The 16,901-nt window shown below is 32.2% G+C and overlaps 1 protein-coding gene across 1 annotated transcript; it reads right to left on the reverse strand.

Moving 5' to 3' along the window:
* Window positions 1-11,637: 11,637 nt before the first annotated feature.
* On the reverse strand, window positions 11,638-14,986 carry LOC147401904 (fanconi anemia group D2 protein). Its single transcript, XM_086443386.1, has 3 exons — window positions 14,826-14,986; window positions 14,637-14,717; window positions 11,638-11,799 (listed from the first exon to the last, which is right to left on the reverse strand). The coding sequence occupies exons 1-3, from the start codon at window positions 14,937-14,939 to the stop codon at window positions 11,788-11,790; spliced, it is 207 nt and encodes a 68-aa protein (XP_086299512.1). The 5' UTR covers window positions 14,940-14,986; the 3' UTR covers window positions 11,638-11,787.
* Window positions 14,987-16,901: the final 1,915 nt, after the last annotated feature.

Raw genomic sequence — 16,901 nt, forward strand, 5'->3', positions numbered from 1 at the left:
GAGAGCAAAGGGGTCCACAAAGAATAAATGGGTCAACGCTTTAAATCAAATCAATAACACGGGAAGTTATTGAGCTTTACACCCAGAGCGAAATGTGTTGGAAAAGAAGAAAGTCAATAGTTTGTAGTCCTATCATAAAGAGTGTGAAGCACAATTGTATAACCAAGTACACAATTCAGCACCTTAGGGTCAGTCCCCTCATTTATAACCTAAGGCAAAAAAGAGTTTATCAAAGCGTGAGAATGTGACGCACTTTGACATATCCACCCCAAAGGTGCAAAGCTAACTTCACAAGAGTATGGAGCCCGAGCTCCTAGGTACATCTAAAACATACGAGTTAGAAATCTACATCTTAGTGACATCACATGTCTAACCTAAGCCCAAACTCGTATTCAATCCTTAACACAATTGTTGATCTAACGCACGAGATCATATTTACCTTAATTTGTTCACAATCTTTACCCTAACTTGAGTCCAACCAGACCCACAATACCTAAATGTCCCCAAGTAAGTGTCTAAGTCCAATCCCTCTCACATCAGTAAGTACAAGAAAAGGTCTCATCAGGTTGATGGGGCATCATGCGTCAAATATATTTTTGCTTTGCATTTATTGACCTACAACACTTACTCGTCAGATTGAAATCTTTCTAACAAGTGATGGATCCATCTCCCAAGACACTTAACTGCGTCTCAAACTGAATAGCTTATCTAAATATGTGAATCAGTTCAAGTGGCAATTTTTATGCAATATGGGCGCATTGAAGGGTTTTAGATTTTTAATTGAAAACATCTTGAGATTTTTGAAAATTCCTAATGAGTTCGTACAAATTGGGATATCTACCCTTAGAATCTGGAACTTTGGTTTTTCCCAGAATTTGTGTTACTTTATGATGCATATAAGATTCAACCGTGGCTCATACTAATCAAATCACTTCTTTTCAATTTTATTGGAAATGCAAATGCTAGTGAAAATAAAAATCTCAACGGAAAGCAAAAAACAGGTCTTCGTATATCACCTACTCAAAAAAAATCTCTTGAATTTGAATTCGAAAATGGAAATAAAGAAGAAAAATTCCCTTCTTATGAAAGGAAAGTGTTTTGGGTGAGTCTATTTGCACACACCTAAGTGTCTCAGTATACCCACTTACTCGTTATATACTTATACTCACCTTAAACTCAAAATACCTCATTCCACACACATAATTCACTAACTTTTACTTAGTTCTTATTGCACCCACCCCAAGTTGCTATCGAACACCTCTCTCTGTCTCTCTCTTTCTCTTCTTCTTCTTCTTTGCATCTAGAAAGGTTTCGACCAAATTATTAAACTTTGATCTTACTTTTTTTTTTTTTTACCCTAACACCTCAAAAAATCAATCGAGTCGAAACAATCTATGTGAGAAATTTTTTGTTCAGTAGATACTTACAGATTATATACATAGAGTTTCGATTCTAGCACAACGAACACAAATATTTTCTTAAGGAACTTATGTTTTGTAGGTACCTACCTAATTTACACATTCGGTAAGTACCTACCGAATAACAAAAAATAAGTTTGGTATAAATCTATCAAACAAAATTTGTTAAGAACTTCTAAGTTCTTCAATTCAAAATCGTCGTTTTTATGATTTTAATGGTTGTTTTTCCATCTTTCTTGGTGACTAAATGAAAAAAAAAAAAAAAAAAAAAAGAAATGAGATAACATGAAAAAGCTTAATCTATGGATTCATCTTTTCACAAACTCAAAAGGAGATGAGAGAGAGAGAGAACGGGGAAGGGGAGGAGAATAATAAGAATACATATGTTTTTTTATCGGTATGTACAAAAAGTACATACAAAAAGGTAAAATTATAAAATATATATATTTATGTTACCATTAAGTGTGTTCAATACTACATTTATGTGTGCGCAAAGAGTCAAGTTGCAGTGACTTTAAATTTGACATCAATTCACCCTTTTTTGACAAGGATGTGTGTACAACACCATAAATGTTTTTCCACTGAATTGTGTTGGAGTGACCTCAAGATTGACTTCAATTCTTGTTGGCATGGAAATGTGCACACAAGCATATATGATTTTTACTCGTAACTCGATGAAAAGCATCTATGATTCCATACACACCTTCACATTAGCAAAGTGTGAATTGAGGTCTTTAGTCACTCCATAATTATTATTTTCAACTTTATGAAAAGCATTTATAGGCTCATACACACATCCTCATCAATCAAAAGTGTGAATCATATTAGATGGATTGACACTATTATTATCCAAATTTTGTGTCATTTTCAAGTCGTAACATCATTATTCTTTTCAATTTTATGTTAGTATGACTCTCAAATGACTTCATTCGTAAAATAATATAAAAAAAACTGTCAAGTGGACATTGTAAATTGAGCTGTCAATGGATTGGATAATATCCGGTTACCTGACTCATCCTACCTAAGTTATTCAAGTATGGGTACAAGGTTTTTATCCATAATTATTTGTATACAAATAATTTTAAAGTCGGATATAAATATGTGTCTTATCCAACCCAAACATCTGTTTATCCGAGTTTAATATAATAAATTCACAATAAAATATATGTATAACCCAAAATTAAAGTTTTTCCATCATCTTTACAATAAGATATATATATATATATATCTGATTTGGATATTCGCTTGAAATTTGGGTACAAGTCGGATACGGATATCCTTTTAAAAAATTTTATAAATAGCCTGATATGGATATCCTTAGCATAAGTAGGTAAAAAACATATATGGATTGCCGAATATAGAATTGGATAAGGATATGGAAATAGCTTCATTCAACCAACACCGACTCATTACCAGCCCTAAGTGTAAGGTTGGGATGTGAAATCAACACATTTTAATGATCATATGGCATAAATGACATAAGCAATAAGAGAGAAATTTCTCTCACCTGCCCATAGTGGAAAACAGAAATTTCCTTATTGGATCTTGTGGCATTAAAAAACATGATCCAATACCACGAGGTTGTAGAGGATGAAATTCAATGAACTTTAAAAATTAATGAAGCTCTTTTCACCGTTGAATTTTAGTTTTAAATTTGGTTGTTTAGTAACCGTCCTTCAATTTCTTGGATCAAGCTCGCAAAAATCATTTTACTTGAATTTTTTTTTAATAAAAGTTTTTTCATAAAATCTAGAAGGCTTTGGAGTTAGATTGCCTATGTGATTCTTTAAGTGGGCTAGACGATCCATTTTGAGATTTGAAATCTTAAAACTAAAATTTGTCGGTAGAGGAATGTCATTTTCCCCACAACTCTCAAATTAAAAATTAAAATTCAATTGTGAAAAATAACATTTTTTTGAAAAAAATAATAATTCGAAGTCCATAGAATTTTTTCCTGTACAACCTTGTGGTATCATTGTGAGTTCAACGACCCTTCACATCCCAATAGTCAAATTAAAACGGGTGATCATTCTCCAATGATGAACATTTAAATTTTAAATTGCTTCCAACTTCAAAATATCAGTTTTTCCTCTTCAATGATCGATTAATTTAAAATTTCTTCTTATATATTTACACTATATTGCTCCATTTCAAATAATTCTTCCTATAGATATGAAAGTGTTTCTAAATTATTTATTTAATTTTAACTCCATCTCATACATGTTCACAGGAGTAATCTTCCAGGAGTACCCAAGCACTCCAAAATAAAAGATATATAGGTTGATTCGTTCGATGGTTCTTCTTCTTGATGGTAAAAGGGATGCAATTCTTGATTTTGTTCATAAAATGACATGAAATTTCGCTCCTCCATAAGGTTAGTTCACTTTGATCATCTTGTTCATATCATATCATATCAACATCATTGTGATCATCATTATTGACAATATCATATCATTTTCAGCGTCATCACCATCATAATCATACCAACATCATTGTGATCATCATCGTCATCATTATATCTGTAAGAACCAAAATTATTCCCTCCTTGGAATTAGCAAAATTATCAATTCAAGATAATCAAATACGAACAAATCAAAGTCCGACCTGAGAGATCTGATCCAAAATAGGCGATTAAGAGGGTTCGACCTCCTCAATTCCATCTCTTTCTATGGCATAACCCCAAGAGGTTCAGCCTTTCTCTAATTCAATCCCTCCTATAAGGAAATATAAAAAGGTTCGACCTCTCTTTAATTTTGTCCTTCCTATTAAGGAAATACAAGAGGTTCAGCCATAGATTTGGTCACTTAGTCCGACCCTATTTATGTGAACTCCAATAGATTCGGCCACTAAATTTGGCCCCCCAATATTACAACCTTTCTAGCAATGGCACAAACAAAGTGAGCAACAAAGGAATTATTAATATCCAAAAAATAGCAGATGCATAACACGACTGAGTCGACTCAGAAATTGAATAATCACCGAGTTAGGGTAGTTACATAATAAGACCACTACCCATGTAAGTTATAAGAATCAAGGGGAGTGAGTCTTCAATGTCATTATAGTCATTTATTATCATGAATGCTAGACAACATGGGAAGAAGGTTACTACTAAGTTATGAACTACCCTTTAAGAGATTACTCTATAAATAAGGAGGCCTCTTTCATTGAAAAGTGGCACTAGTCAAATAAAAAACTCTCTCACACTTTTTCTCTCCTTCTTGCTCTTTAACTTTATCGTCAGAGACTCCTTGGCAGGTACCCCACCAGTGTTTTTTCAGGTTAAGGCGATACCAAATTGTGACATGAGACTCAGAAGTATCACACTGATGAAAATGACCGGAATTCAGAAGTTTCATCAAAGAAGACAACCGTAATTGTTCATCTATTGTAATTCGCATCTCAAGGAGAAATCAATCATTCATTGTAACATGTATCTCAAGAAAGAGTTGATTATCTTTATAACATGCATCTTGAGAAGTGGGAGTCCAAAAAATCTCCTACAATATCATTCTCACCAACATCATTGTCACCATCTCATCATCATCAACATATCATTTTCATCTCCATCATAATCATGTCAACATCATTGTCGTAATCATCATCATCTCATCATATCATTTTTATCGATGGCATTATCATTATTGCCGTCATATCATTATAATCATCATCATCACTATCATATTAGCATAATTACCATATCATCTCCATCCCCATCAAAATATTTTTTTATAAAGGTTGAACATAAGGGTAGAAAAGTAATTTCAGCAACATATTTAATTTATAAAAATTAATCTAGTTTTACACTGTTGAACAGTGGTAAATTTATGAAATTGTTAATAATCGTACATGCAACAATTTTAAATAATAAATAATTAAGAAAAATGTAAACAATATTGTTTTCTTAATTGTTTTATAAACATGACCGATTCCGTAATTTTTCATGATATATAACCGTTTTAGTAATTTCCCCTATAATTAAAATATAAAACTTCAATATGAGTGGCCTTAAAAGACCACACTAGTGTTGAAACATAAATGAATTTAGAATAACACATTCCCTACTAACTTTGTAAAATTTCAACTCTTACTAGGCGTCCTTGAACTCAAATGGATTATCACATTGGCAATCCAACACTACTGTCCTCTAGATTTCATGGAAAACTCATATATGAAAAAAAAATCTCAAAAAACAAATTTTGTTGGACTTGATCATTTTGAAAATGGACGACTACCGAACTTCCAAAGAATTACTAAATTTATCAGTGAAAATAATATTTTTTTGTAAATAAAAATTCAAAATTCATAGAATTTTGTCTCTACCTCAAGGTGAGCTCAACAAAACTTAGTAAATGTTGAAATCTTAATAAGTTAGTAAGGCTAGTCGGACTCACAAATTTTTTACGATTTTATAGTAAAATCACTTGTGGTGTTTATAAACTTTATTTGTAGCATAATGGAATTATAAAATGGGGCTCCTAGCTCATATCAATGAATTATTTTGGAAAAATGAATTGCAATATTCATGAATACCCCCTCGTGGAATATTTATAATTTATGAATACTCCCTGTGGAATTAGGTATTTAGGTGGAATTTTTATAAAATCATAATGACACGAAGATCGTTTTATCATGAAAAATAATTTTCCCTAAAGTACATAGTACACCAATAAATCATATTTTTCTTTTAAAAAACATTTTTCGGCCCATTCCCCTGCAATCACACAAACTTTATTAGTTATGTATTTAAATACATTAAGATCTAAATAATTAAATACTTCGATGGATTTTGAATGACTATTCCAATCTCAAACTTAGGGTGGATGCTATAAAAAAAAAAAAAGGTTTCCTATGGCTCAGTACATTTTTTGTACGATCTATTTCATTTAAAATTTCTAATGGATCATCCTATCTCAGTCGTTGATTGGGGGAGTGCTTCGATTGTTGTTTGATGATAGATAGATGTTAAATTTGGGTTTTAAATTTCTTATATTATTTTTGTTTATTAAACAAAAATAAAGCTTTTTAATTTTTTTAGTTTTCATATATTTACATAATTTTCCACATTTTTCATTCGATTGTTTTTATTTAAAATCAACTTTTCATGAGATTTGGAAATTGAGGACTAACTATTTTATGCGTAAGAGTTTAATCTCACAATATTAATTGGTTTTATAAGGTTATAAAAACTCAATAATTACAATTTTGAGCTTTTTTTTTTAAGACAGCTCTTATTTGACCTTCGGACGTAATTGCTTCATTACTTAATAGCCTTTTTATCAACTTAAAACTTAAATTAAGAGATCCTATATTTTCAAAAAAAAAAAACACACAAAATTATCATTGTCGTCGTCGTCAACATCACTAACGCGACTTTTAAAAATAGAAAACAATCTCTAATTAAATGGGCATTCTCTTTCAGGGGAATTTTTTTTGTTTGTGTGTATTCGTTTCAAGGTTTCATTAAATCATCATTTAATAGGTTAATCTTTAAAGAAATTCAGATAATTTTATAAAATATATTCAAATTGGTCTTAATCGATTTGAGTTGTATGTATATAATAAACAAAATTACCAATAGATCAATTTTTAGATCCCATGGGAGGGAGAGATGTGCTTCTAAATGAACCCTAAGTTTTGGTGTGGTATCTTACCAACCCAATCTGTAAAATATTTCTTTCTTACTGTACCCTCACCCTTTCGGTTGGTGAGATCGATGGTTCAAATTGTCGAGATCAACAACTCAAATCATCAAGATCAACTCCTGTTCCAATTGTCAAAATCACCTTTTACAACCAGATAAAAGATAGTTAAATTGTCGATTTAATGTTTGAATATGAATCATCAAGATTCTAAAATCATAGATGTTTTTCCTCGGAATACACAACTGCACATATTTATGGGGATATACGGTTGTGTATCCCGAGGGAGAAAAATCCATGGTTCTAACCCATGCCACATTAGGGGACATGAGGGGGGGCATCAAAAAATCACGACTCTTTTATCTATTCAGGCTAATTTTACATTTAATTGACAAAACACTTTTAGAGCTAATTAGATATTTAATTATAATCTGATATGATTTAATTTAAACAAAATTGAGTTACAATTGAAAGGGAAATTATTTTAATAAGCATAATTCCCGATGAGCAACATGTACCGATCCCTACTAAATTTATATATCACTTCTCATCCCAATCGTTTGTTGGACATCGAGTGTCTAATGTCATTGCACCCTAAAAAGACCAATAAGAAAATGTGTAATTTAATCAACTTGTAGATGCTTCTAATTAGGGGTGTCACGCGATGTAGCCGAAACTGATTAATCGGTTTTGGGCCCACTAGGAGAGACCCAATTAATTTTCAGGTCGGGTATTAGTAGTCATTTTAAGGACTCATTAAGAATCAAGTCATTTTAGTAATTACTAATTATGAAGAGATGGTTGAATATTCTATATCTTCTCAAATAAGTAACTTAATTAAGTCTCAAACTCTCGATCTTTTTTATTTTCTAAATATTCCATAATTCTTTCTCTCCTTCTCAAGCCTCAACTTCGAAGAAAAATGGATATGCACCACAACACAAGCATGGGTGTATTTGATAAGCAGTAGTTCGGTGTAAGAGTCGCAAACTAATGAAAGTTGCGTTATTTTGTGTGTTTGAACGAGTCAACACTCACGAGTTCCCAACTTGCCAATTCTCACCATAAGTATAAAAAGGACTTTTTCAACTTTCGTCATTGTCAATGAAAGTTCCCGACTCTCATCTCTTCGGTGCATCTTTTGTTTATAGTCTAATTGGATTAAAAGGTATTTGTTGAGAGAAGAATGATAATGAAGGGCTCCCAGCAATGGTGATGGAAGAATTAGGAATTTTTATTTTAACTTCTCTTGTGAACCAAACACAAAAGTTGTCATTAACTCTCACCCTAAACTCTTGAGAGTTCAACTTCAAATAATTGAACTTTCAAGAGTTCTACTCTCAAGAGTAACTTGTTGTTTCTAAACACACTCTTAAGTCTTTTCTCATCTTCAATGCTTATAAAGATTAAAATATTTGTTTCAAACTTCAAACAAACAAACAAGGCTCACCATGATAGTACCCCTTACTAAGGGTCCATGGGCTCACCTTGTGACATCAAAAATATGTATATTTCATTCACATAGTTTATTCTCATTTGGATAATGGTCATTTTTTTTTTTTATAGGTATTCAGGCTAGTCATGGCATGGCTGAAGGTCAAGTCTTTTGCAGTGTTTTTGGAGAGTTATTAAAAGCTCCTTGTTCAGCCAATTCTAACGTGGCTTAAAAAATCTTTTTTTTATTTTTTATTTTATAAGTACCCAAATGATGCAATACAATGAATAAAGATAAGAAAATGAAATTTGAATTAAACAAAATAGAGAATTTAGGAAAATTTGATTAGGGGTTGGATTAAAGATTTGGACGACAATAAGAGAGATAATAAAAAAAAAATGAAATTTGATTTTAGAAAAATAGGAGATTCGGATATTTATTTAGGTATAGGATAGATTTGATTTAAGAGATTAATAAAATAAGGGTTAAAAAAAGTGGGGAAAGATTAAAGGGTGAGGAATGATTAAGGTTAAAGTTTATAGAGTTCAAGAATCAAGAAAGGGGTTTCAAGAATCCAAGATTTCAAGAAATCAAGAATCAAAAAAGGAACTTCGAAAATAAAAAATCCAAGAAAATAAAATAAAGATTAAAAGAAGAAAAAAATATTGGACTCACTCCAAAATGGTCTCACACCACACCATTTAATGAGAATATCAAAACTTCAATCTCAATTTTTATTTATCGTTGAAGAAAATTATAGCAAGAAGCAAGTATTTATAATGTTTTCTAAACCTTAAGTTTAATCTCAACTATCCAATTAAAGTAAAGAGATCCAATTGTTGCAAATAAACTTAAAACAAAAACAGAAACATCATCCATGTCCCAATCCCGTAACTTTATTTTCCATGAATTGTCAACCTATGAAAACTCATTAAAAAATCAATATAAATTATCAAATTGCCCCTTAAACACTTTTACTAACATCATAGGTTAATAAAATATCAAACTAAATCCAAAAAACATAAATAAATAAATAAAAAGTCCTTAAACAAAAATTAAAATCTAGTTTTATAAGATTTGATGTCCCCATCAATTATCCTCGACTGGGAAGATTTCGTCACTGACGAAATAAAATTATAATAATTCTCATCAACAATTGAATTCTACATTACCAACTGTTTAGAATTTGTCAATTTTCTTTACTAAAACTTGTTTACTTTACATAATGAAACCAACACTTCTACATGTTGAGATTCTTATTTTCTTTATTTTATTTTGCATTTTATAAGTTTAATTGTGGAGAGAACAAATATTGCAACTCACGAATGGTTAGGAGTGGTGAAAGAAGTTTTCCTCCTACTTCATACTTTCCATATCATAAAAATTCATTCGACCATATGCATTGTATTATATTCAATATTTATTTTAATGCCATAAGCAATCATGTTTGAGGTTTAAGTTCAATGATATTCAATTGTGTTTTGGTAAATTATGCTGTTATGGAGAAGTTAATGACAAAAAATCGCTTGAAAGTTTAAATTCTTAATCATTCAATAATGATTTTGCTCCTTTTTTTTTCTTTTTTAATTAAGTCAATATATATATATATCTTAACGGTACCCAATGGGAATCAGGTATTTATTGGATCGGTTCTGGTTCCAAGGCTCTCATACCTAGAACCGAAATTGATTGGATCCAAAACTGATGTTTAAGTTCGGGTTCGATTCTGGGTATACATAGAACCGACCCAAACCTGACCCATTGACACCCCTAGTTCTAATTTGAGTAGTAGGATCTTTCATTTGAGCTTGTATAGAAAGGGCTTAACTAAAACAGTATAGGGAGATGATTTATAGAACTATTGGTGCAACAAGGATAATTCCATCTTTTTTATTAAAACAAAACTTTTGAAAGTGATCTACTTGTAGATACTTCTAATTTGAGCAGTACTATTTTTTATTTTTTTTAAGTGATTAAAATTTTGTGATGTGATAAAATAAAAAAGGAATCAAAGGTGTAAGATAAGCACAGACACGTGACGTTAGAGGGGGGCAGACCGAACGAATCTGAAATGGAGCATCAAGTCCCATGAGTCCTTAAATTCAAAAGTTTTGTTTACTTGAACAGAGTCATAATTATTATTTAAGTTTTCTAGTATAACAATTATTTTAAGAGCTTTCTCAATTTGAAATAAGAGTTCTATTCTCTCTCTTATTTTAATGGTTTTTCATGGGTCCATGCACCATTTTTTCTAAGATTTTTCATTTATTCTCTTATAATAAGTTTTGTTTCCCGGTTTTCCACTTTTTCATGTATGAGTTTTTTTTTTGGGGGGGTTGAAAATGATAATCCCAACATCAGAATGGCAACAGGTAGTAGATAGCCTACTCTTTTCATTCATTCAATTCATACTCCCAAATATGTGTTAAGGACATGGTAGAGGCTTATGTTTCAAAAGAAAAGAAAACATGGTAACACAAAGTCAAGCGCCTGGAACAAGTGATTAACCACCAAAAGTTTTATAAAAGAAAAAACTCAATATTAGCTCAACTCTCTCTCTCTCTCTCTCTCAATAATCACTAATGACTTGTTTTTTTCCCTTTGAACCTAAAGTCCAAATATCTAATCAAATAGATTGAATTTTTGCTGTAATTCTTTGTAAGCTTTCACACAATTAAGAATCATCTCTCTAGCAAGTCCCTTAGTTAAGGATCAATTAGATTTCAACTATGATTCAATTCTCAAGCTGACCCAAAAATCTTTAGGATAAGGCTTTGCTATAACAATTTGTGTTCCATTCTCAACATTTTTTTTACTAAATCCTCCACAAATATGCCCTTCCCATTCACATACTTAAAAGCTGATGGAGGATATGTTAGAAGGATGGTTTGCATGAAAATTCTTACCTCAAAATCACGGGGATTCTGGTTCTAGCATGGACAAAAAAAGCTTGTCATGACCAGAATAAGCCAGAGAAAAGAGGAGGTCGAACAACCTAACACACTTTGGCCAACCAAATCAGGGGCCCACATTTTATGAGCCAGAATCACCTCACTTCAAGGATGCATTATTATGTTGTAGCTACCAATTTAATTGAGGTAAGTACCAAGATCAGACATTAATTCTATAAGTTTTTCACACGAGGTTGTAAATGGTTATATTTGAAGCAACAGTACAGTTCCAGGATACATCTATGCAAAAGGATTACCTGCCATGGTTTTATTACGAATCTAGTACAAGTATTACAGAAGACAAACTCAAATATTAAGTAAAACGGCAGTGGTTCAGCTTTAAATTAGGCTTCATCCTGTCATGGAAATATAATACAACAATCACAAGGCATGAACTTCAGCTAGGAAGAATGGAAGAGAAATTTTTTTTGACCAAACTCAAAATGAATTATTCCGTAGCATTCATACCAAATTAAACCGTTCATAAATTTACGGAGGTAAATAATCATAATGGAAGAGAGGTTTGTCATTATATAATGTAACTTTATTAAGAGAGGAAAAGTGAGTACAGATGATCTGAAGCTTGAGAACTGCAATTGGTTGAGTAAAAATACAGTAGCTAATTCCACTCTAGATTTCAATGTTTTTTATTTTATTTTATGGGTAAGCCGGGCTTGAACCCACTACCTCAAAGTTGTTTTGCAATGTGTCAAACCAACTGAGCTATGAGTCTAAGCCCTAGATTGCAATGTTTACAAATGTTGTAGTGTTAGCCAAGGCACTCGGCCAATTAGGCTCTTGATACTAATAATGTGGGATTTGATGGTAATGTCTTGATGTTATTATGCTGTTACTTTTTTCTATAGTATGTTATTTTACACAAAAAGAGAAGTAAGTTAGACTTTTTTAGCACCATAGCACAACAAGATATATAAGTCATTATGGTTGCACAATAGAGTATTCATATATATATTTGATAAGTGTAAAAAATGGACTCCTAAAGAATATATAATTATGTGTTAGACCTTGTATTTCTTCAGTGCACACCCCTTCCACTTTTAACTTCTACTCATCTCTCCCATTACAACAACATAAAAGAACTGTGAAAGAGAGTGTCAAGTTGTACACCTCTAAAACTCCCAAGAAAGCTAGGCACCCCATTAACTAAGATAGAAAAGAGCATCATAAAAACCACACCTAAATCCATTTATAACCAAATCTTATTCGGCCCAACACGTAGTCCAAGAATTTTCAATTTACGTGATCTTGCCTTCTCCAAATTTGCACGCCTTCAATACCCTTTGTAGGGGATATCCACAATTCAAACTATTATGGAACTAGATAAACATAATAAGTCGAGGTTGTGGTGGGCTAAAAAGGTTGACAATTTTCTTAAGGCGATACACCCCTCCTATTCATCAATGCATGGGTTATGAACATTGTTAACCCTTGGATTCAACAACACAAGCACAATGTGTGACAAACAGTCAATTGTATGCTCAATGATCACCTCCGTGTATCCTAACATTTTTTTTTTTTTTTTTGATAACGAAGGGTATCTGGGCCAGCTTGCGCGCATCCTGACTAGTCCCTACGCCCCGCACCCAGGCTATGGCTGGTGCCTGCTTGGTCCAAGCCAGTGCGTGGCCACCACAGGAATATAGTTGGTGGGATTCGAACTTGAGACCAACTAGGGAGCAAACCTAATGATACCCAAGTCTACCACTCAACCATCCCTGCGATGGTTGTGTATCCTAACGTCTTAGTCGAAGATAACAGAAAATGTGCAAAGAAACGAGGAAACCAGGACTTGATATTTGTTAAATAGTTAACATGTGTCGTGTGGCACACCCCTTCTTCATCGGTTCGGGTTCTCCTTCAAGGACTTTGTCTTTAGATGGGACAATTTGTGTTAGTTTGTTTTCTTTTATTTTGTTAGCTTTGTTTCTTGTATGGGGGCCTCCTCAGCCTCCTTTGTATTCTCTTTTCGTTATTAATACAATTTTTATACTTATCAACAACAAAAAAGTGGTTACTCTCGAGATTCAACAACCAACCAACAAGGTCAAGATAGCTAAATTTACAGTAAAAGATGTGAAGGAGAAAGATGAACAACATGGTGTTGGTGTTACTTGCACATTGACTTTACAAGGTTCGTGAATGGAGTCTATCAAGGCTCTAGCACCATGTTAAAATTTGAATTAAACTGAATAATCAAAAGAGAGCTCTTTTAACTCCCGTGAGGTTATATTAAATAGAAAAACATGGATAAGTATAGGTAGTTGCATAACTATCTTAACCATCCTACCTGACTAATCAAATCCTAATTTAAGATAATGATTTGGTGTATCACAATCAATATTCCTTATTATAATATATATCAATTAGTCTGATATAATAAAACAATAGTCCACATGGTGAAAGCTCTCCACACATGGCAAGAATGAGAGTGGTCGCAATTGTCAAAATCCTTTTTCAGTTACAATCATGGTTTCAAAACTCGTTCAAGACCGAGAAGTATCACCCAACAACGAGACGGACAGACAATTCAATGTATTGGACGAGATTTAAAACCCACGTTCATTTTTCTCATTGTTGACAAGACATCAAAACGAGTTTTAAAACCACGGTTACAATACCCATTTGTTCATCTCAATTACTCACATGAGTAGAGTACTTCACACGATTAACCAACTTAAGAGCGTATCAACAAACCAAATTTATTGTTTTCTTGTGGTTTTGGTATTATACTATGTTGTATCATGTATTCCTTATCACAGACTTCAGCAAATACTTCGATAGTCTCAACAAACTCGAACTCTAAAACAGTTAGTATTTGTTCCTTCATGGTACTTTTTAAAAAAAACACGACAAGAACCTATCGAAAATGAGCATCAGATACATTGAAGCTTATTTTCAATTCTAGAGCAACTTGAGATTGAAATGTTACTAAAGTTATTCATTCATGATGGGAAATTTCACACACTGGTTAGGGTCAGAGTTAGGGTTTTCCAATCCCTAATTCTATGTATTATTTTCACAGATCTGTAATCGTTTCAAATCAAATAAAAAACCTACAACTCACAATCCAGCATCAATCTAAGGAGAAAAAAAACCCTATAATTAATAACCGATAAAACCCATTAATCATATTAAAGAACTAAAGATAATTAAAAAATCGATATGAAATAACCTGAATTGATTCAGATTTCCTAAAAGAGACCGATTCAAGCTCCGAGATTCTGGTTTCTAGAGAGTCGAACTTGTGCTTCATCTAAAAAGAAAAGATCGAAAAAAGTTTGAAAAATCAGAAAAAAAAAAAAAAAAAAAAATTAACAGATAGCGAAAGTGGAGGTACGATCGAAGGGTTCAATTATCTTACTTGCGAATAGAGGGAGTGTCGATCAGCCAATAGATCTCTCCACACGAAGTGCGAAATCCCAGCTCCTGCAACTGAAAAACCTAAGGCGAACCAAAGTACGCGAGTTTTCAGCATTTTCAGAAGCGCGAAAAAAAAGAGTTCTGGTATTTAGCACTAGAAGGTGGTATCTGAACTCTGAAGGGTTTATCTGTAATTTAATATATTAATTGAAGGATGATTTTGCAAATTACATAAGTAAATTTAGGGCAGTGGGATTGCAATTTTCTTATTATTATTATTTTTTTTTAACTAAAACGACCTTTCATTATATTAAATTAAAAAAATAAACATGGGGTCGAACCACTTCTACTCCGCCTTCTCTTGTTTAAGAATAAATATATTAAATTTAAAAATAAAAATGAGGGCATTTATGACAACTCAAATCTACTCCGCGTCAAGGGCAGAGTCAGGATTTTCTTGTAATGGAGGCAAACTATGGTTCTTTATATAGTTGAAGAACTTGAAGATGAATGATTTTATAGAGAAATTCAAAGGATTTTTTATTAGAAATTAAAGAAAGTGATATTTAAGTCATTTCCAATTAATATATGAGAAGGTCCAGTCAAGAGGTAATGTCATCAACAAATAATTAAAAGAGATAAGGGACAAAGAGGAGGGAGTGTAGGGGCAAATGGGGAAAGAGGTGAGAGAGTGGGGATAAATGGGGCATGTAATTAGTTGAAAATATAGTGGTGTCTCAAAGTAGCTCCTTACTTGCTCCCCCTTTTCTCGTTATGATAATAAAGACGAGAAGGTATTAAAAGGACTTATTTATAATTTAAAATAATGCTCAGAGAATTTTCTAGATTATATAGTTAAAATTATTACTTTTAGGATATTTGAAAACTAAGCAACGAGCATTGTAGGTTATAATTTTATGGGTTTTGACTAAAATGACTTTGATTCTATTACATTTAAATATTTTTTTTAAATAAAAAAAAAGGTATTTATGACCACTCAAATATTTGGCAAAAGGAGCTTTCTTATAATGACAAAGTCTTCCAAAGAAGACCACGGTCAAGGGCATCATATTGGGTTAAAAATGAAACTTTGCTCAATTTGTGAAGAAGAAAAAAAAAAACCCAGAAAATACTAGACGAGAGAGTTTGGAGAATAAGAAGAGAAAGGGAGGGAGAGGAAGGGGTGCACAAATATCACAATCTGGCCACAACCCACAGGTATCTCTCTCTCTCTCTCTTCTTTCTTGGATCTCATTCTAGAAAAATACTAAAATCAATGAATATTTCAATTTCAAAGTGGTTTCAATTCAGAATGTTGAAATCCAAAATATTTCAAATGGAACATTCTGAAACAAAATGAAAATTTAAGCCATGATGTGTTATTAACTAATTAGTGAGATTTTCAATATGAATAGTCCTTCACGTTGATTCGTTCTATATCTAATATGTCCATCATCTAAAATGAAGTATTACCTTATAATGAAACACTTTAATTCACCTTGTTTAATAGAATTTTATAATTATTTAACTATGAACATATAAACTTATAAGTTATACACTGTGATAATTATTTGATCTTTTGTCGGAGACGAAATGGCTTTAACAAGTCAACTCAACGTTTGGGGGGGGGGGGGGGACAAAAGACGGATTTTTAAAGAATAATGTTGAAGTGACCTCAGGTTGGAACCTCATATAGCACTTCTTGATGTAAAAGTGGATAGGAACCATAGTTGCTTTCACTCGTTGATGAGATCATTCCAGCACGACTCGTTTTTAAATCATGGTGAAGAATGATGACTGATGAATATAATACATCTCAAATTGTGATGTAAATGCAGTTTTTTTATAAATATTTTTTGGTATCTCACTGTAAAAACTATATTCAATACTAAGAAACTAAAAAACACGTTTAAATTGACAAAATTCAGTGAAAACATATAGGAGGCGTGATGGAGCAGCATTGAAATTGACATTGTTTTACATGTAGGTGTGCATATAATCATAGATGCCTCTCACTCATATCTCAATGAAAAACATTTATGATTTTGTACACACATCCACATCAGTAATGTGTGAA

The sequence above is a fragment of the Akebia trifoliata genome, chromosome 5 (assembly GCF_017979445.1).
Source record: "Akebia trifoliata isolate Shusen 1 chromosome 5, ASM1797944v1, whole genome shotgun sequence".
In the NCBI taxonomy this organism is placed as follows: Eukaryota; Viridiplantae; Streptophyta; class Magnoliopsida; order Ranunculales; family Lardizabalaceae; genus Akebia; species Akebia trifoliata.